Source organism: Blennius ocellaris (genome assembly GCF_963422515.1).
Source record: "Blennius ocellaris genome assembly, chromosome: 17".
Taxonomy (NCBI): Eukaryota; Metazoa; Chordata; class Actinopteri; order Blenniiformes; family Blenniidae; genus Blennius; species Blennius ocellaris.
The window spans coordinates 15,669,815-15,690,569 of record NC_137666.1 but is presented as its reverse complement, the minus strand read 5'-3'; the positions used below and the strand labels follow the sequence as shown (position 1 = coordinate 15,690,569).

Genomic DNA, 20,755 nt, shown 5'->3' with positions numbered 1-20,755 from the left:
CGGCCCGGGATGGAGGCGGAGGGGGACGTCTTTCAAAATGAGTCTTTTTGTATTTCCTCATTAGCAAACTTTCTCTGACACCGACGACGCTCGTGTCACGGCCCAGCGCGACTGCGAGCGGGAGGCTGACGCTCATGAAAAAATGACAAACGTGGCGCTCCCCGTTCGGGGGCAAACTTCTCCATAACCCCTCTGAGTGAATGAGCCGAGGTCTCCGTCTTCCTAATGCGAGCAGTCAGAAACTGGAAGCTCCAGCACAATGTGATGCCAGCGAGGAGTCAGTGCAGGACCTGTTAGTGGGTTTCAAGATGAATAATCCATTGTGAAGCTTGACAGTTTGTGGGAAATCAAACTCTCTCACTTTTGATTTGAAGCACAGCTTTTTTTTTTTCCTTTCCCCCAGCTCTGGCCTGTGAGCTACATCGTCACCTCACAAGAGATGTTTTATGTTGAAAGAAATCAGTTTCCTGTTGTAGCGCTGAAATAAGATCCCAGAAATGAACTCTGACATGCGGAGCTCACCGTGTTTTCTTTAGCTTGCCGGCTCCAAAATAACGTGAAGCTAAATCAGGCACTCTGTGTCGACACGTTCGTCCTCATTTTAGAGGATTAAAAACAGAACACACGTTACACTGCAGCCGCCACCTATTCTACACCCCGTTTCACATAATGTACACCGGTTACGTAATTCCGAGATTATGCGGCGCTGAAAAACACAGCGAGGACCAAAGCGTGATTTCTCACCTGATTAAGGCTGAGAAATGATTGTGTTACTTCAAAGGAAGGATGTCGTGTGCAGTTATCATTGAGGCAGGAATTTTTTGTTTGCATTTGTGCAAAAATCTTCAAAAACTAAGTGAGGGAAAAAGAAAGACGCCCCTACAGTGTCGACCTGTTAAGCATTTAGCATTCTGGCAACATTAGTTTACTGCAGGGGTGTGCAACTTCTTAGCCCGTTTATCTGATGAGATTAAATAAATATTAAATAAAATAAAATAAATAGAAATGCTAAAATGGCTAAATCTGTTTATAGCGTATTGTTCTCTGCATGCATGCGTGTGTGGTCTCTTTACAAAAACAACCAACAGCATCAACTATTGGCTTCGCATGGTTACTACATCGTTTTCAAAAAAAAAACGTTGCTGCGTAAACATGAAACTAATCTGAAACATGTGCATGTAAACGGGGCTTTAGTCCAGTCAGGAAAGTTTTGGCCATTAAAAAAAAAGGCAATATTCTTTAGTTGGGTAAATTGTTGTGCAGCTGCTGTCTCTCTTCACATTAGCAGGAGTTGAAATGTTTGTACCAGTGAAGTTAAAAACTATTACCTGGGGAGAAAGGACCAGTTCAACTAGTTTGACTTCAACGAAGTCAGTCATGAACGATGTCTGTAAGTAACGTTAGCGTTAGCCTGAAGATGTCCATGAGCCATAGTCTTTTTGAAGCCAACACTATAAATTGATGTAAGTAACCACCGACTTTAAACTAAACTGCACAGCGACCGGTTAATAAAATGAGTTCAACAGACTCCAACCTTGGTGTCCATACTGGGGTCCTTGGGGGCCGTACGGGCCTGCGGGGCCACTCTGAGGGTAAGGACTCATCCCGGGATACATCGGGCCCCCAGGCGACGGGTGGGGGGACATTGGAGGTCCAGACTGTGGCGAGGCAAACTGGGAGCCGGTCTGATTCCTCTGCATGTTGGACATGAATCCTGAAACATAAACAACCCCCACCCCAAAAAAAAGAATGTAAACTTTGTTCTCGCCGAGCGCTCCGAAGCAGCGAACGAACCTGCTGAGTGAAGTCAAATATTGATGAAGGGATGAAACACGGACGGCCACGTTCAATCTCAATATGTTTGTGTATTTATTCAAACGTCCTCGTGTAAAGAAATCCTTCATTCTAAAGAAGAGCTTTAATCTTTTAGCTTTGCGACGGCTCCTTTTACGAGTAGATACACTTTGGTAAGCAACACAGCATTTAAAAATATAAGAAAAAAGGCAGGCTGGCGCAAATAAACATACACGGGGAACATTGACAGAATTGTATCACTGTGGGGACCCACGGGTCAAGTGTGAGTGCTGGGACTCGCGGATGTACGTATGTGGCTGCAAAAACCGCGTTTACCACGGAAAGACGGGGGGGAGGGGGGGGGACAAAACAAAACCCAACCTTGTGCTCTGCTCGCCACAGAATAGCCAGTGATTTGACCACAGTGACTGTGTTATTCTGAGCCCGTTCTGTCAATAGATGTGTCAAAGCCTCTCAGGCCCAAACTCGCCGCCACCATTCAAATTGACATTTGGAGCGATCCTCGCCTGGGCTTCGCGCTTTCAGACTCTGTCATTCGTTTTTTTTTTTTTTTTTTAAACCCACAGAAAGGTCTCCCAATCCACCGCGAATGAGAAAAGGTCGCCGGACGGCCATTGAAGGAAGAGCGAGGTTGTGTGGGAGTTGAAATGTGTGTGACTGTGGGTATTCAGCATTGCAGATTAGGTGGAAATAGCTCCACTGTAAACTTTGAGAGCGATCCGCTTTGTTCAACCTCAAACATTGGGTTTGGGGTTCGGGGGGGGAAGGGGTGTGTACATACACACATGTTTAATATAGAGAGAATTGAGCGTTGCATGCATGTTATGTGTGTGTGTGTGTGTGTGTGTGTGTGTGTGTGTGTGTGTGTGTGTGTGTGTGTGTGTGTGTGTGTGTGTGTGTGTGTGAGAAGAGGCCAAGACAGAAAAAGAGACACAGATATGAGAAAAAGTGTGCGTGTGTGTGTGTGTATGTGTGTGTGTGGGAGGGGAAGACGGCGCAACGGAGGGAAAGAGCGATTGGGGCCTGAAAGTGCTTAGACTGCGAGTGCTGGGTTTAAGGAGCGAGGACATTATTGTAATGTTTTGCTTCCATTAGGGTAAGGGGATTCAGGGAGAGGAGGAGAAAAAAAATACAGTGTGTAATACCGCACTTTAAATTGCCTGGAAAATGGATGGGGAGAGGAACATTGTGCAGACAGTGCTAAAAGCAAATAACACATTCAAGGATTTCTCTCTCTCTCTCTCTCTCTCTCTCTCTCTCTCTCTGGCAAAGTGAATGAAGCTCTCAGCCGGACGACAACAACAGGCGGGCAGCAAAGCACGCAAGAGAAACTGTGTGTGTGTGTGTGTGTGTACGGGGGGGGGGGTAAAAAAGGGACATTCAGCGGATTTATGGAAATGAAGAGTGGGGAAAGAGAGGCTCTTACGGAGGCAGGCACTTGAGCAAAGTGGAACGTGTGTGGAAAAGGGGGGGTGTTGTTAATCCTAGTGAGGAAAACTGCAACTGAATTTAAAAAAAAAAAAAAAAAAAAAAAAAGCACCAACACTGTTAACCATGCATGTGTTTTCCTGGAGCAGGCATTAAATCCCTGACTTGATTTCATCATGTTGGAAATAACCTGTTACACTGCCTCTCCCTCCATCTTCATCCCTTGTCACATGGATGCTTTTTTTTTTTTCCCTTCCCCTTCCTCCTTTCAAATCAGCTCTTCTGCTGTTTTTGGTTATAGTCGAGAAGTGGCCATAATTGCTGGAAATGGCTTCCAGTTTGGCCGGGCCATGTGTGCTCTGTGGGTTAGCGTGCATGTTCGAAGCCTTTGGCAACAAGTTGTGGCCAAAAACTGAAGTGGCGAAACAAAACAAAACAAAAAAAAAAGGGAAAAAAAAGCACAAACTGATCTGAATCAAATCCAGGAGAAGCTGAGTGAATGTTTACTGCTACAATCCAACAAACCAGGAGTTTAAAATGACCGTAGGGGTCAGAATCATTTTAATCCAGGGGGAAAAATGTTTAAAAAAAAAGTGGATCAACGTAACAACCTTTAAATACTCATTGATCATCAAACTGAAATGGATGAGACGTATCAGTAAATCATGAAAAAGTTTCCATTTGTTGGAATTGGTGAAAAAAAACCAACTACAATTGAGACATTGTGTCAGTTTTAATTGATGCCTCCTGGTGCCAAACAGTGAAATGCCACAAAATGTTGCAAAAAATGTCACCACAGTAGTTATTTTGACCGAAAACATGTCATTTTTCCACTTTGCTACTGAATCTGTGGGCTGGTCTGGCGGGCGAGTTTTGTTTGACATCCCCGAGTTTCTCCCTCCCTCTCTTTGATTTCATCTTACAAAGACATTATCACTGTGAACTGCCTGGAGTCGATTCAGGAACCTTTCTGTGTCCAGTCTTCATGTTCTACCTGTGTCTGGTAGAAAGCCTAAAAAAAATGTCCTCATGTGAAAGTATAGTTGACTTTAGCATATTACTCAAGTGAAAGCAAAATGTAGGCATCCAATGCATATTACCTGAGAGTAATGAGTTATATTTTGCTATTTATTTATTTGAAAGAACATTTTAGTATTACTGACACTGTAACTTTATTTCATGTACTCCTACCAGGACACACTTGCAATAGAGATTATTAATCTCAACGTGTTTCTCCTGAATAAAAAAGGGCCGATGAAATGAAGCGAATGAATATGAGAGAAGGGTTCGTCTCCACTCAGTGTACGGCCGCATCGATGAACTTCCTATGCTTTCTAATAAGAACATGTTTTTTCACCTGTTACACTTCCAGTATTTCATCACATTATTTGAGTATTTGATAGCTACAGATGAATGGCCCATTGTTCATTTACTATCAGTTCTTTGAATGACAGAAGGCATGATGGGAAATTCTTGATATTTACTTTAATTCATTTCTTTCTTCCTGTCATTGTGCAAATAGCTCAAATTGTTGAATAGAAGTATTTTCTTCCTAAATGCTGAGGTGCTATTCCACAAATCCTGACAGGATAAACTCTCTAAAGATAACAGGAATCTAGGATTCAAGTCTGATTTGAGTGATTTTGCTTTTTGAACATTGTGTCGGATGGACTTTTTACGAGTAAAATGCTTTTGACGTTTCAATTCACTCGTAGTGTGTTGTGAAGGTTAGGAAAAAAAAAACAATCTTTTCAGACCTTGTTCTACTTGCGGACTTGTTTAAAATCCGTCAAAAAAGAACATTTCAATCCTCAATTCTTAGAAAAAGAAATGAGCAAAGATGCCATACAATTTCAAGTCATAAAAACTAACAAAAATAAATAAATAAGCTAGTGTAAAATCACGACTGCTTTTTCATAGACTCTGCATCCCTACATCTGTTGACAACAATGTGTATCTTATACAGGAAGCCTCAGTATTTTTGCATAAAAGTGTGGGTTTAATCTTGTGAATCTTGTGAGTTTTTTTTTTTTTTTTTTGATGGGTTTTATCCGATCTGCTGGCGAAGTCGCTCTGATTACTATAATGAAGGACACATTTTTTACCCGCACATGCTTCCTCTGCAAATCACACAAGCAAGACTGAACAATGTTGGCATATTTTGAAGACTTCTTCACAGATAATGTCACACAGGTGTAAGTGAAGTCATTTTATGCATCCAAACAAGCCAAATAGCTTGTTTACATCTTGTCGCAAACATTCCTAAGTCCTCATACTGCTTCAGAAAAAGCTTTGCCAACATACTATTTCGTTTTTTTTGGGGGGTGGGGGGGTTTGTTTGGCTTTGTTACGGTCTTTAATCTACACGCAGCTTTGGCTGGCGTAAAACATAAAGAAACTGTTTCCATTTCACACAAGTTTGAATGTGGATCTAATCAGAGCGAAGTGCACAATGTGCATTGTTTATGGAAACTCGAAGTCAGCTTACGCGGTTATTGGTTTAAAACATTTTTTTTTTTTTAAGAAGCACATGTCCTTAGAAGGCCCGACGCATACAGCTCAGCGTGCGTACTGTACATGGAAATACACATCGGTACACAGCGTTCCACTAATCCTCAAGTTCCCCTCCGAGACCGACAATCTTCTGTGTTCCCCGCCAGACGAGGCCAAACACCAAATGTTTTCCAGTGCAGACGTACCTCTCTCTGGAGCCATAGGTGAACGCGTGATTGATCCATCCGGTCCGTTCCCAGAGCTTTGCGGGGCCATGGCCGAGCCTGCAGGGCACAAAGCCACACAAGACATTTTAGGGCTTGTGGAGTGTATTTATATAACAAAAGGCTTTTATTGTTACAAGAAAATGTTTTGTCTGATTTCAGTCTGCTCTTTGCCTGAAAGTGAGGTCAACAGAGAAGTGGCTTCTGGCTGCTTCCCATTTGCATATTAGAAGAATAATGCACAGACTGAGGAAACAATTAAGCCTCGAAGGACTGCTTTTGTTTTCCTCTCTGCCGTTTCTCCGACGACACTAAAGTTTACCTGGTACAAAAACTTGTCTGCCTTTTGATTGATGAAAGAGAAACAAAGAGCGATCAGTGTGAAGCTGAAGGTTTCTTCCCATTTCTTCTTGACTGAGGCGGCCGTGCCTTTGTTCCCCCCCCCCCCCCCGAGCATCGATTGATCCGGCGAGAGGGTTTGGTGCCAAATTTAGCCCTTAACAGGCACGCGGAGAGCTCAGCACAATTACCATACATGAAGCCGTTTGTGATTCACTATTAGCTAAATGACAAATGCACTTCCAGGGGACATATCAAGTCATCGGCCCTCGTGCCACTTCCCTGTGTAAGCATTAAAAGCAGAGCGATCCCCTATAGAAGAGCAGAGCCATTTGAGGAGCATTGATTGGGTGGTTGTGCAGGTCTTTGGCTGCGCCTGTTCCATTGAAATCCAATAGTGAGTTGAGGGTCTGATTAGGACAATGGCAGACGGAGACTATGGCAGATTGATTTGGCCCAGAGGAAGGAGAGAGATGCCAAATTAACCTTTTATCTTTGAATTCAAGGCAGACAATGATGAGAGGGGGAGACAAGTGTTTTGTTTTTTGTTTAAAACTGCACTATATAGTTTCCAACCGATTTTTATTACATATAAATGACGTGTCTCGTTGTGTTTTTTTTAAAAAAGACGGACTCCAGAAAGTCACAAACATAACATGGATGTAGAAACATGAGCGCTACTATAAAAGTAAAAGTAGTGGGAGGATGAAGGAAAATTATAGCAGATTTGAATCACGAGATGAAATAATTCCAGATTAACAATTATTTTCCTCCAAGTTACAAACGATAAAATTGTAAAAATTCCCAAAGATGGTCGAAATATTAGTTTTTCTGTCAAATTGTTTTAAATATTAAAAAAAAAATTTTTGGAATAGAAATTTAGGTTAAAAAAAAACTTCTGTTACATTTTCACAATAAACAATATGGGCACGTCTCTGTATGTAATTGCTAATTGTTGTAAATGTTTCACATTAGTTATTTACGTAGCTATTTCATAATTCTTGATTACACCAAATTATTTTCAGACATTTCGGCTTTATAGGAAGAAAAATACATTTTATTCTCGAACTTATACTTAACAAAAGGTTATTTCATGCTAAATGCCAGGAAAATGTGTCACACCCACCTCTTTGGGCCTGCATGGGATATTTAACCCAAGCTATGGAAACAACTGCACTATGATTTTCTGATTACATTCAGTTTTAAAATGTGTTTGGATATATTAAATATCAATTTGAAACTTTTTTGTACTCTGCCTACAGGAATAAAAATACCTTCCTATAAGTAATTGTTTATTGAAATTTCTCCATTATGGAGTACAGTTCAGAGCCGTATTAACACATTTTGTTGTTACAGTGTCCTTAAAACTCACACTGAATATAAATCTGTTATTATAGAGGAAACACTTCACATTATTCAGTCACTCTGTAGAATGAGTGCTATTCAGTGTGTGTGTGTGTGTGTGTGGTGTGTGTGTGATGTGTCTGTCCACGGCAGCGGTGATACATGACTGGAGGTGACACACTCTCCACATAAACAAACCCAATTAAGTCAACATAATTGCTTTGCATAAAACTGCATAAACAACATTTCCATCCACTGTCGCCGCCCACTCACACGCACACACACACATGCACACACACACTCACACACACGCACACACACGTAAAAGTAATTGCACAAACAAGTGTAAATAAACACACTCGGGAAGAGTGAGGAACACACGGAGGAACACAAAGGCACATGTGCAAGAAGCGTCGGTGCACGCTCACTCAGACCCCCCGCCTCACACATGAATCGACCCAGCGGCGCCGCTTCAAAGAGAGAATATTCGATTAGTTAGTCTGTCACCTTGTTGCAGGAGGGATTGGGAAATGTGAGTTTATGCTAACACCGGAGAAACTCCGGAATAACACTGGCTATGTGCGTTTATGCACCGTCAGTGAGAGAATGAGCAGAAGTTGCCAAAGTGGAGAAATAAATCGTGACAACCTGAACCTTGTACAAGCAGATCGAGTGCTTCTGCAGGTTTGTTTACATATTTGTTATTCTATTATATAGTTTTATCAACAGCAGCGTGCTGACCCTGTGATGACTGCCATTATATTCTCGATTTAGTTTGAATTTTTGGTGGACACAAAGCAATATTTCAATACCTATTTGAGACTTCTTAGCGCCACTCCATAGAAAACTTACCTACATGTTATTTCTGTGTGAGAAAACTGACAAAACTGACACCAAATAGATGAAATTTGAAGTAAATGTTTTCAAAAAGCTTTGTCGTGCTATTCTAATCAGCACATGGTACTAGTGTCTTGAAGAAAAAACATGATTGAATCCATTTTTATTAACCTATAATGCAAAGTTTTCAAGAAACATAAGCAAGCTGGAATGATCAAACATGGCTACTTGCCCCATAAGGGCTTAATAATTTATATTTGGATGCTACTTTATCCAGGGGTCACCACAGAAAGTCACTCTAACTCGGCAGGTTTAACTGCCGGATGCCCTTAAAAGTGCACATACCAAATTCTGTCGGCTGTAACACGATACAAACAGCATAAGCAGGATTTAAATCAAAAACAGGTTCATTTCCATACAAAAAGCAGTTTTTTTTATGCACAGTCCAAACCCAAGCAAAGCATCATGCAACAATTTTCCTTTTGCCAAACGTAGCTTGAAAACTACATTTCCCTCAGAAATGTCAAGCATAATAAGAAACGGACAAAGCTTAAAAAGTGGAGAAGGCGGCGGAAGCTTTAAATAGGTCGGATTCACGGTAATATTAATGCGCAGCTACATGTGCAAAGGCGTGCGTGCAACTGTGTGCAGGAGAACGTTTCCCCCTAATCTGCCATGTGTTCTGCCTCAGTGTGTCTATTAGTCTGCGGTTTATGTAGTGAATGTTTACCCTGAAGCGTCTTGTAAATGGTCACGGCCACTTGTTGCCTGGGGGTGGGGGTGGGGGTGGGGGTAGTGGTGGGGGGCGATTCTGCTACCGCGGCGCAGGTTTTAGACGGTGGGTATGGAGGATGAAGAATGTGAGCAGGAGCTTATTGAACCCTTAAACTGGTGGAAGCTGACCCTATGAGAAAGGCTAGCACGAGTGCGTGTGTGTGTGTGTGTGTGTGTGTGTGTGTGTGTGTGTGTGTGTGTGTGTGTGTGTGTGTGTGTGTGTGTGCGTGTGTGTGCGTGTGCAGGGATGCATGCCAGGCACCAGCAATGCTGTCAGACTCTGTTTGCTTGGATGGCAGAGTGGTTGTGGCAGGAGCTTGCCGTGTGTGTATGTGTGTGTGTGTGTGTGTGTGTGTGTGTGTGTGTGTGTGTGTGTGTGTGTGTGTGTGTGTGTGTGTGTGTGTGTGTGTGTGTGTGTGTGTGTGCCGCTGTGAAGGTAGAAACAGGGAGCGGTGCCCTCCATGCTCCACTACTCTCTCCACACAGCCATGGTAACTGTCAGCATGGATGAAATTAATGCAAAGACATATGCGTTTGTTTGTTTCTGTGTGTGTGTGTGTGTGTGTGTGTGTGAGAGTAAGAAATGGGAACAGATGATACAGAGAAATAAGAGATAAGTTGTCGTATCGCCCAGCACATCGTGACCCGGCCTCTCCCGTTCCGTCTCTCCCATCCACAAGTAAACTTTGTAATTATTTCGCCACCAATTACAAACAAAACAAAGCCTCTTCTCACATGCTCTCCTCTTCCCTCTCCTCCCTGGCTCCTCTCCTCTCTTCTCCCCACTATAATTTTTAACAAGGTGCCATTAAATAATTACGTCCAAATAAAACAAACAGGCTCCACAGCGAGTACTGGCACTTTTAATCCACACCATTAATAATTCATACGCCGAATCTTTGACGTGCGGTTCTCCTCCGCGTGCAGCCGAGAGAGAGGAGAGCGCTAAATGTCAGCATGAGCTGACTGTATAACCCCCCCCCCCCCACGCCATGAAAATGTAAAACAAATAAACGCTATGGAAATGCCTCCACTATTCAGGTCATCATCCTCTTACTGTTGTCACTTTATATTTACGTAAGCCTGAGCTTGTAACGATGCGATATGTGTCTTTCTATGCCGCCAACATAGAGTCAATTTATGCTCCAGTTGTTTTTTTCCTAAATAAAAGCTTTGCATTTTCATTCTTCAGCCATTTTTATGCTTTTAACTTGTTAAATGTGGTTTGACATATCTATATCTTTTTCATTGTCTCAATGTTTCGTCGCCACTTAAAGTGCTTTTAAGTGTAACGCAGCTGGTGCTGAAATATTCATCGTCATTCTTGCATCTTCTTGCACGTTTTGGGGGCTTTTTACCCTCTTTAAGTTATCCGTGTTTCCATGGAAGTGGCCTTGACTGCGTGTTTGCGCCAGCGTTCCCATGGGCGGACGACCGCAGTCGCCAGGTGCAACAATCAGGCCCCGTTTACACGGCAACATTTTCAAGTTTAGAACAGAAAAACTTTCAATGTGTTTTGGGTGTTGGTTTACATGACAGTGGTGCTCGGAGTCACTGAAAACGTACATTTTTGAAAATGAACAGTGGTCCATCAAGAAAACTATATTCTTTTCAAAACGTTGCTGTATAAACGCAAAAACTTACACAAAAACGTCTGAAGCAATGTCATGACCTTCCACCCTGCAGTTTAACACCATTAGAAACAAGCCAGCTGCACACAAAAACAACCCAAAACATGTAAACTTTTACCAAAGTCCAATTATTTTGAGGGTATTAGTTATTAATTGAAATGCTAAAAGAAAAAACAGGCTTTAGCAGGTATGACAGTAGCAGACTATAAATCAAGACTTGCCACATATTTACAATTAAAAACATTTGACTAGGATTAGAAAATGATTGATTGTTTATGGATCCCAACAGCCGTTAACAGTAATATCTCATAATGTTAAAATGATTTAAAGTCTATAACTCATAGCACGGGAAGTTTTCTGTCGAGTCGTTAGGCCATCAGTTTGATGAATTCGATGTGACGTTTGGGTTTTTTTTTTTTTTTTTTGTGATTTTTGCGACCTCAAGGAGACATTGGAGCGTCTCCGCTCAAATGTTTGACCTTAACATTCACCTGTCAGACTTTATAGACTCCACGCGGGCAGATTTCAGAAAAGACGAGGACCTGCTGCACAAAGACCAAAGGAAAACCTCGAACGGGAATGCTTTTCAGATCCCAGCCGAAGAGTCAAATAACTGCAATTTCCTCTTTGTAAAAAGCCACTTAGCAAACACATCCATTTTCTCCTCTTTCCTCATGATACAAGGCAGCAGGGCCAAAAAGTAATGAGAGTTCATTGCGTTTCTGGAGATAATGCTCCTCGCTAAAAAGCCAATACACATTTTGAAATTTCTCTTGCACAAGGACTGTCGAGGCAACCCTGAGTCTCCTTTGAAGAGCGCGAGTGCGTTCTTTGAAGCTTTTTTTTTTTCATCAGGGTTTCAGACGCGAACGCAGCTGAAGTTCAAAGCGGAGGGAGAACACTTGTGGCCATATTTCTGTTTTGTTTCAGGGCCCTGGAAATATTAAGCCGGGGAGCAGCCGCGTCGAGGTGCGGGGCGTGCGTCACGTTGATGAGGAGAAAGTCGGGCAGAGATCCAGCGAGGAGGCTTTTATTAATTGCCGATGAAAGACACGTGTGGGTGTGTGTTAGCAGACGAGCGTCGACAGGCTCACAGAGGTGTGTTTGTATGTCTACACACGCACACGCACACATGCGTGGATGTGTCTGCTTGCCTTGCACACACATACACACACACACACACATACTGGCACACACTCCCTAACTGTTTTCACAAATAGAGACCCCCTTGAGCAGGAAGGGCCATTTTTGCTAAAGTGAGGTAACTGTGGTGAGCACTAATAGACTGGCAGAGAATACAGAGAAAGGGCTGCTTCAGCACCATCCCTTAATACAACCCTGAGGCTATAAACACACACGCACACACACACACACACACACACACACACACACACACACACACACACACACACACACACACACACACACACACACACACACACACACACACACACACACACACACACACACACACACACACACACACACACACACACACACACACACACACACACACACACACACAGAAAGCAAGGTAATATCCCCTATTTGCCATATCTTTGGGGGGAAGAGGCAGATAAACAGCGGGCTCCAATAATGGTGGTTTAGATCTCAATGGGTGCGAGTCAATGCCTCTCCAAGCCGGGGGCTAATGCCAGTTAACTCTCCCTGTAGGGGGACCGACACAGGCCTGCAGTGGCTCACAAAACAAGCGCTCTCCCAAGATCCTCATTACTTCCAACGCTGAGTAGCAACTGTAAGTAAAGCAAAACTGCAGCTTAAGCTAAAAAACAGCGAGCTGGATGCGGGGGAGAAAGAGAGAGAGAGAGAGAGAGAAAGAGAAAGAGAAAGCAAGAAAATAGGTGTTGGGGAGGGAGAATAATTGCACACTGTGCTCCGGTTAGGGTTTTCCAGTCGGACAGAGTTAGAATGGGATTTCTCTAAACGGCTAACGCAGCAAGTAGGTGCTGTTTTTTTCTCTCTCCATCCCTCCCTGCCTGTTTTGGCCGACGGTGTTGCTTTGTGAACGCGACGCCTGCGGGGAGGGTATTTTGCTGTTTCACTTCGAACACGAGCAGCCATCAGGAGAGGAGGCAAGAAGACAGGAATGTGGGAGAAAGAGGGAAATGAGCTTGGCGGACGGCGGTGGTGGTGGAGGAGGAGGTGAGAAATAGGGGTGGGTGGATGTTGATGGGTTTAAAAAAAAAAAAAAAAGGAGGACAGAAGTGAAGAAAAAGAGCTGAAGGAGAGATGTGGAGAAATAAGAGGGGAGGTATAGAGGCAGAAACGCGGATGGAAAATTCAGCCTTGTTCCTCGGTGGGAGGCCCGAACCACAGCAACGCTCTGAGCAAAGAAAGCAGAGGCAGAGATGGGGGGGAAAAAAAAGAGGGTGGGGATGATGATGAGGGTGGTGGTGGTGGTGGTGGTGGTGTGTGAGACACAAGAGGGAAACATAAGAGAACGCGAGCACGATAAAAATAATGAGAGAAAGAGAGAGGGACAGGGACAGCCAGCGGCGGTGTTCCCACCACGCAGCCTCTCAGGGAGTGGTGTGACGAGAAAACTCGCCCGGCTCCACACACACACACACACACACACACACACACACACACACACACACACACACACACACACACACACACACACACACACACACACACACACACACACACACACACACACACACACACACACACACACACACACACACACACACACACAACACACACTCCACCTCACCCCACTGCTTTACCCTCCCCAAACACACAAAACACCCCACCAACCCTCCACCGCTGCTTTCTTGGAATAACTTTCACCACGAGCAGAGGAGGAAAAAAAAAACAAACAAAAAAACTAGAGTTTTGGTTGAACATCCCTGAGGCGACTTTTCGGGTCCGATGTTTTGCAGCTGAAGTCGTTTGTTGATTCTCCGTCATCGGGGAAGTTGTTTGCTGATCCCCCCCGCCCCCCCAAATAAAAAAATGGCCACGTTTCTCAGCATGCAAATCCAATCTGAAGTCATCTCTGTGGTTTCCTTCAGGCGTTGAACAACGAATGACCCCACAGAAGCGACGGAACACCATGATACTCAGGGTTTTTTTTTTTTTTTTTTTTACATTGCAGACCTCAATGCTCAAAGCAACTTATTAAGTCGGATGAACTTCATGTTTCCTCAGAAATTCTCCTAACCTGAATATTTTGCATTACTGATTTTATTTCTTCTCTCTTGTTGTTTCAAACTATATTGAATTACATGCAGAGCAATTTAAAGCAGAATATCATCGATGTGCCTCGTTTTATACACATTTTCAATGTTTTTGTGCTTCCTTCATCTTGATCTGTGACAAATACCCATCTAAAAAAACTATTTTAGAATTTTCCGTGTAAAATTCAATCCTTTTGACACTTTTATGTACAGTCTAATTCAGAATATTTCAGCCAAACTCGAGTATGTTTGCTGAAAAATGTGTCTTTTCATCTTTTCAATCTTAAATCTTAAAATATGGCTCAGGCCTTTATATAATAGGGTTCACAATGTGGACGTTTAAAGTAAAACATAGTCTCAAAAATGAAGCACAGTTAACATAAAAAGGGCTTTTTTTACATTGTTAGCTTCAGAATAATACCTACTTGTTCATTGGTGATAAAAAAAAGATTTTAAGTCTATTATTATAACCTCTAATTGAGTACAACTGTAGCACTATAACAGTAGTTGTACTCGAGTACTTATCGTCAGTCCTCCACTCTCTGATACTATCTAAAGAAATAATTTGTCTCTGAGTATTCAGTGAAATAATTTGCTTTAATTTTTTTCCAAACGTATTTGGATTTACAGTGCATCTGTGGAGCTCATTACCATAATTATAGGGAGAAAAAAAGAAAGAAAGAAAGAAAAAAAACCTTAACTGAATGCAAACCACAGGCGAGCCTGCAGGGATGAGAGAAAGGACAAGAGCAGATACAGAGCAGTTTGAGGAGGATTGGTCGGGAAGGACCCCCCGAGCGAAAGAACTGGACAGGTCTGGCCTTCTCTCCCACCTTCGATCCATCCCTCCTTACCCTCTCTCTCTTCCACTTGCCCTGACCTCTTTGTCCTTTTCTGGGCCCCGGAAGCTCTTGAAGCGGAGCGCAGATAAACAGCTTAAACTCTCCGGAGCGCTCGCCCGCGAGCTCCAATCACCTCTTTAGAGGGAAAAAAAAAAGAAAGAAAGAAAACTTGGGAGGTGGTGAGGAACGATGGAAGAGGGAGAAGATGAGAGTTGAGGAGGAGGAGATGGAGAGGAGGAAGGGGGGGGGGGGGGGGGGGGGGGGAGCAGGCAGCCACTGTTAACTGGACCTCCGAGGACCATGATGGGGAGAGAAAAAGAGCAAAGCAAAACAGAAGGGAAAGAGAAAGAGGGGAGGACTTTGTGATCTTCAGCAGCAGACAGAAGGAGCCGGGCCAAGGAAGAGTGTGGATGTGCTCTGTGTCAATTAGGAGCTGCACAATGTGGAGAAATGTTACAGATTGGCCTTCAAAAGGCGGTCAGGCCCACAGAAACCAACGTGTAAACACACACATACACACACACACACATGCACACACACGTATACACACACACACACACGGATGGAAATATCTCAGAAGACTGAGATGTGAAAATGAGCAGTCTTGCTTCAGTTTACGTTGAATCAGTTAGAGCAATCAGTCTGCAGCAAACACAAAGATCACTATGGTGACGCAGGCTTCAAAATTACTAGTTGTTGTCTGAGTGGGTAAAAAAAAAAAAAGAAAAAAAAAGAAAAAGGCCTCGTATTTTAACAAAACAAAGCTTGAATGAGGGGGGGGGGGGGGAGAAATTAGATTTAATATCATATTATTCCCAAACTGTGAGCCAGCGTTTGTGTGTGTGGGGACTGAACATGTCGAGATAAGTCAGTCCACAGCGTGAATGACAGCCTGCTTCTCGGAGGACTTCAACCACTTCTCAGATGTGAGCAGACTCAGAAGAGTGATGTGTTTTCTCACAGTGAATTCAGTCGACGTTGAGGTTGTGCGGCGGGATCTTCCCTTGTGGAGCCTCCATCGGGTGCATCCTATCAGCAGCAGCGATCCACGCCGGGCTCCTGCGCTTTTTGATTTAATGCGCACCGGGTTCAGAACTGGTAATGGAAACGTCTTCAGCTCGTTTTCGGGGGAGAAGTGACAGTCACACCGAGGCTGAAAGGAAGTGACGCCACGCTGGCAGGCTGACAGATTGGAGACAACTTGTCAAACCCGGCAAAACACTGTGTGGTCTTCCGCAAGAGGAATCGAACTGCGCCTCGGCGAGTCGGCGAACCCCGCGGCTGCCGGGATGACGTGAACTTCAGGACAGTTTGGTGAACTTTTCTCAGCCGCGCGGCCTCGCCTCGCTCGGCTTGTCGTACCGTGATGGAGGCTCCGAGCGCCGGCGCTCCCGTTCCACCGCCCCATCCATACGGATGAGAGACAAATGTCTGCCTGCCTCGTCCCCGATGTCTCATGGAAGGAGAAAAATATTCTGAGGATGCTCTGAATTGCTTCAGAGACACTGGGAGGAAGGAGGTGTGTGTGGAAGCGTCTGTTTTTCTGTGTGTGTGTGTGTGTGTGTGTGTCTGTCTGTGCATACAAGGTGGAGGAAGGAGGAGGGAGGGGGAGGTTGGCGGTTGAGCAATGTGATTTCTGCTCGACTGTCACAAATCTAGCGCAACAGGAAAATCAATTTGGCCCTGTGTGTGCCTTTTTGGCTCCGGGAGAGAATCCAAATAGCAAGGCGAGGCCCGGATAATGTTACAGTGTATTGGATTTGCTTCATGGAGAGACAGAGAGAAAGGGGGAGGGAGGGAGAGGGTGAGAGGGAAGAAGAAGAGAAGTGAGGAGACGAGGGAATCACAGGCATGCTGTGGAGCTCAGACAAGATAGATTTGTGCGAGTGTATGGGTGTATGATAGGCTTGCAATCTGTCAGTCCTACCGTTTTCCCACTCTCGCTCTCTTTCCCACACACACTCGGAGAGAACGCTGCCACTCATGCAAGCGAAGCATATACATATATATATATATATATATATATATATATATGGGAGCGATTTATACGGACAACAATATATGCGAAGTGTCAAACCATGAAATAAAGTTTTTATAGGTGTAGGTGTTCTCGTGTGCTGCTGTATTGTTTCTCTTCGTTGTGTGTGTGTGTGTGTGTGTGTGTGGGGGTGTGTTTGTTTGACAGCCAGGTGAGAGGATGACATAATGAAATTGCTCTCGTCTGACCGCTGTCAAGGGGAACATGTGTGCTCATCCATGTGACGTGTCGCATCACTCCGCCGAGAGAGCCTGACCGCTGGCAGGCGACCGCGCGCCACACAAACCCAGTGCGTATGGAGATATGCACGCAGACACGCACACACTCGGGCTGCTCAATTAATCGAGATTGCGATTTTGGCTGCAGACTATCTCAAAATGTTGTGTTCAGCAAGGAACTCCAAACTTTGTTCCCCATTAATCCACACTTGTCAGTAACTCTTCTTCTTCTTCTCTCTCTCCAACATGTGAGCGCAGGAAAAATACAAAATAAAGTTCCCCCACTGTGGTAATCAGTTCATAATTCACCCAGTTACTGTGGGGCGGTGGGGAACTTTATTTTGTAGAGGGGTGGGGTTTCAGAGCCAAAGTAGTCTTGTTGTTACACCGTGTGCGCTCCGTTGAGAGATGAGAGAAGAAAAGAGGAAAGAAAAGTGTTTCTGAAAAGTGTGTTCAAATGGAATATAAAGTTTGGACTTCCTTGCTGAACACGCCGCCTCCGACTCTCGTTCATCAGCTCGACACCTCCAACATTTTATTTTGGACCGATTTACCAAAGTATTTATGCTTTATACTTATTTATTGAAGTATATCTATCTCTTATTGTATTTTATTTATTTATTGTGTCTTTTTTAAAAAACATGTTCAATAAATATTGTTCCAAACTCAAAGACATAATTGTGTAAATAATCATGATTTCATTATTGCCTAAAATAATCGTGATTATGATTTTTTTCCCCCCATAATCGAGCAGCACTAGTACACACTGCTGGGAAGGAAAGGAAAGCGTTTTGCTCACATTCATAGCTGAATAGATATTTACTTATTTAAGAGCGACAGTTTTTATGTCAGCTTTTCCAGAACTGAAAATAGTCACTCACTGTACCATCTAGTGGTACCAAACGGCATTACAAGACGGATCAGGCTGTGGCGAGCTAAGCGCTCACATGAAATACACATACTTGTTGAAACAAGTCCTGTACTTAAGTAAAAGTAAGAAAGTACAGAGGATGAAATTGAATTAAGCATGAAATAGAGTAGAAAGAGTGTTTAATCTTACAGGTGCAACATGTTTCTTTCATTTTTCACTGCCTGGTTAATATACGCAGATAAACACACAAAGAAATCCTCATAAAACTGTCAGCTGCAAAATGATTGGTAAAACAACATAAATAGTAAACTAACTATTATCGTTTTGAGTCTCAACAATCAGAAGAAACAGGAAATAACCTGATTGCATTGTATAAATAGCTATAGTTACTTTAAACTTTAAAAACTGTGCATCTTTTCTTTTCTAAGCGTCAAGAAAAAAGAGAGAGAGAAAAAAAAAACGTGTATCGATCGATCTGAACAATAACAGTTGATGTTTATTCTACACACACCATCAGAAGCGCCGCCACCATCGAGCAGTCGACCTAAACCTATATTCTTCTGTCCTGTTAGTGTTGAATTCATATCAGAATATCTCGTCAACCTAGCATCTGCTTGCAAACAAATACAAAAAAAATGAAAACTGTTTTTTTTACATAACTGTAAATAAATGCAGGCAGTGCAGTGCAGGATCTATAATATTGATTATGATGTTGAACTCCGAGTGTAACAGGTGAGACTATTGTAAGTGATGAAGAATAACCAATAGACAAGCCTTTTATAAAGTGACCTTGAATGGCTTGAGATCACATCCAGTTTAAAAGGCATGTTTATTTGGAAACACAAGAAGAAAATCAATGCAACTAAAACAGTCCAGATGCATTATCAGAAGAGACTGGACTGACACGCTCACGATCACAAATAAGGGCGATTTATGATCAACGATTGACTTCACATGCATTTTTTGGGGAGAAAACACACATATGCAAACGCAGCACAGAAAGGCCTCGGCCTGGAATCAAACCCCTTCTCGATACGAGGCGAGAGCCCGAACCACCACGCCACTGTACAGCTCCTCCGTATCCAACACTAATATATTATACCCCCATCGGCCATAAAATAAATGCCACACACCAAATAATGGATATTTACTCAGGCTTTTTTTTTTTTTTTTTTAAAGAATGCTTAATTTGACATGCCTCCTTCTAAATGTTCACTTCCTGTGGCTCATGCTACTGCACGCTCAAACTCGTGATGGAAAACACAAACGTTAATTATGATATGCCATTAAAAGGTGACCTGAAAAGAATGAAGTTGAAAAGCTGAATTCAACTCCCACCAAAGTAATTCGTCATTAATCAATCGCCTGGGAATTCACTGGCGTTGTAACGTCTTTGACCACTTCAGTCAAAGGAATCAGAATTAAACTGGTGAATTTGTGTCTTAATTAAAAGACCATAAATTGTGTGAGTAATCAGAAAAAAAAAAAAAAAAATTCCAAGTCAGACTACTTTTTTTTTTTGGGAGGAATTCTACACTTTGTATTTTCTCCCCCTTTTGGGAAGTTTCCTGCTACAGTCTGTTGGAGCGAATGACACGATCCGGCTCTCACTCAGGCTGCCTGTGATCCTTCTGTTCTTCTGGACCGGATCTGATCGAGGCCGAGCACTGCAGAACAATAAAACCCCACAAGACCCGCACAGTGTTGGAGACACTCTAAGCCATCACCGTGGTCCTCGTTATCCCACCAACTCACAGGAACAACGGAAAAGAGGTGATCACTGTTATTTCCCTTCATCCTTCGGTGGTCATAATGTTACGGCTGATTGGCGCGGATCTGAGCTGAATCATTAGGGAAGTAAAACAGATGTATAAAAGTTTCCCTCTTGTGACTTGTACAATAATTCCACAATAATAGAGAGAGAGAGAGAGAAAAAAAAATCACACAAATATATCAGGGGCACGTATTTTTTTTAATGGTTTGACAACAGTTGACTCGCATAGTCTATTTCAGAAAAGCCTACAAATCTACTTCCTGCACTGACAGTCGCCTTAATGGACCAGGATGCAGCAGAGCCACAAGATATGTTTTGTTTTGACTTCTTCTTGACTGCAGCTCAAACCACTGCAGATAAGTTTTTCCACACTAATTAATTAGGTTATTAATGTTTGTCTTATTTTGTTTACTTAGAGGACACCGTGATTTACACAACTGGCTCCAATAATAAAGAATTTTCTTTTAATGGTCCACAGGAAGTTGCCAGCGTGCTAAAGATACATATCTGACACGAGACCACGTGCGCACGCATAACTCGCGCGTGCTGGCACGCACACCGCCCTCGCTCCCTTCTCTCCTCACTGACTTGTACCGAACTAAAACGACAACATTAACTAAAGTGTCCTAACTTGTGATGAAGTGTTCGAAAGCGCAGCGTTAGTAATCAGATGTGCGCTAACCACATTAGTTCTCCCGTGTCTCTCTGAGGCTGGCTGCTCCTTGATCTAATTCAAACTGATTGTAGTACAGCCGCTAAAACATGCCAGATGTTACTCACTGCTCCACGCTTTATCACCATTTATTTGGCATGGGGAATATTTTTAAATATTTTCTTATTAATCACGTCCCAGCAATCGGTTTCGCTTCCCATCTTTGCCGCCTCATTCCGGATTCTCGTCATGATTCTTGGCACGAACGC

The 20,755-nt window shown here is 43.1% G+C and overlaps 1 protein-coding gene across 3 annotated transcripts in view; it reads right to left on the bottom strand.

The window, feature by feature from the left end:
* arid1b (AT-rich interactive domain 1B) overlaps nt 1-20,755 on the bottom strand; it is a 227,996-nt gene that overhangs the window by 44,654 nt on the left and 162,587 nt on the right. For 2 of the 3 annotated variants that reach the window (XM_080512800.1, XM_080512801.1), the window contains exons 6-7: nt 5,943-6,020; nt 1,535-1,714 (exon numbers count right to left, since the gene is read on the bottom strand). In XM_080512800.1, coding sequence (XP_080368926.1) covers nt 1,535-1,714; nt 5,943-6,020 — 258 coding nt within the window. The remainder of the gene's footprint in view (nt 1-1,534; nt 1,715-5,942; nt 6,021-20,755) is intronic. The other variant, XM_080512802.1, reaches the window with a different exon arrangement.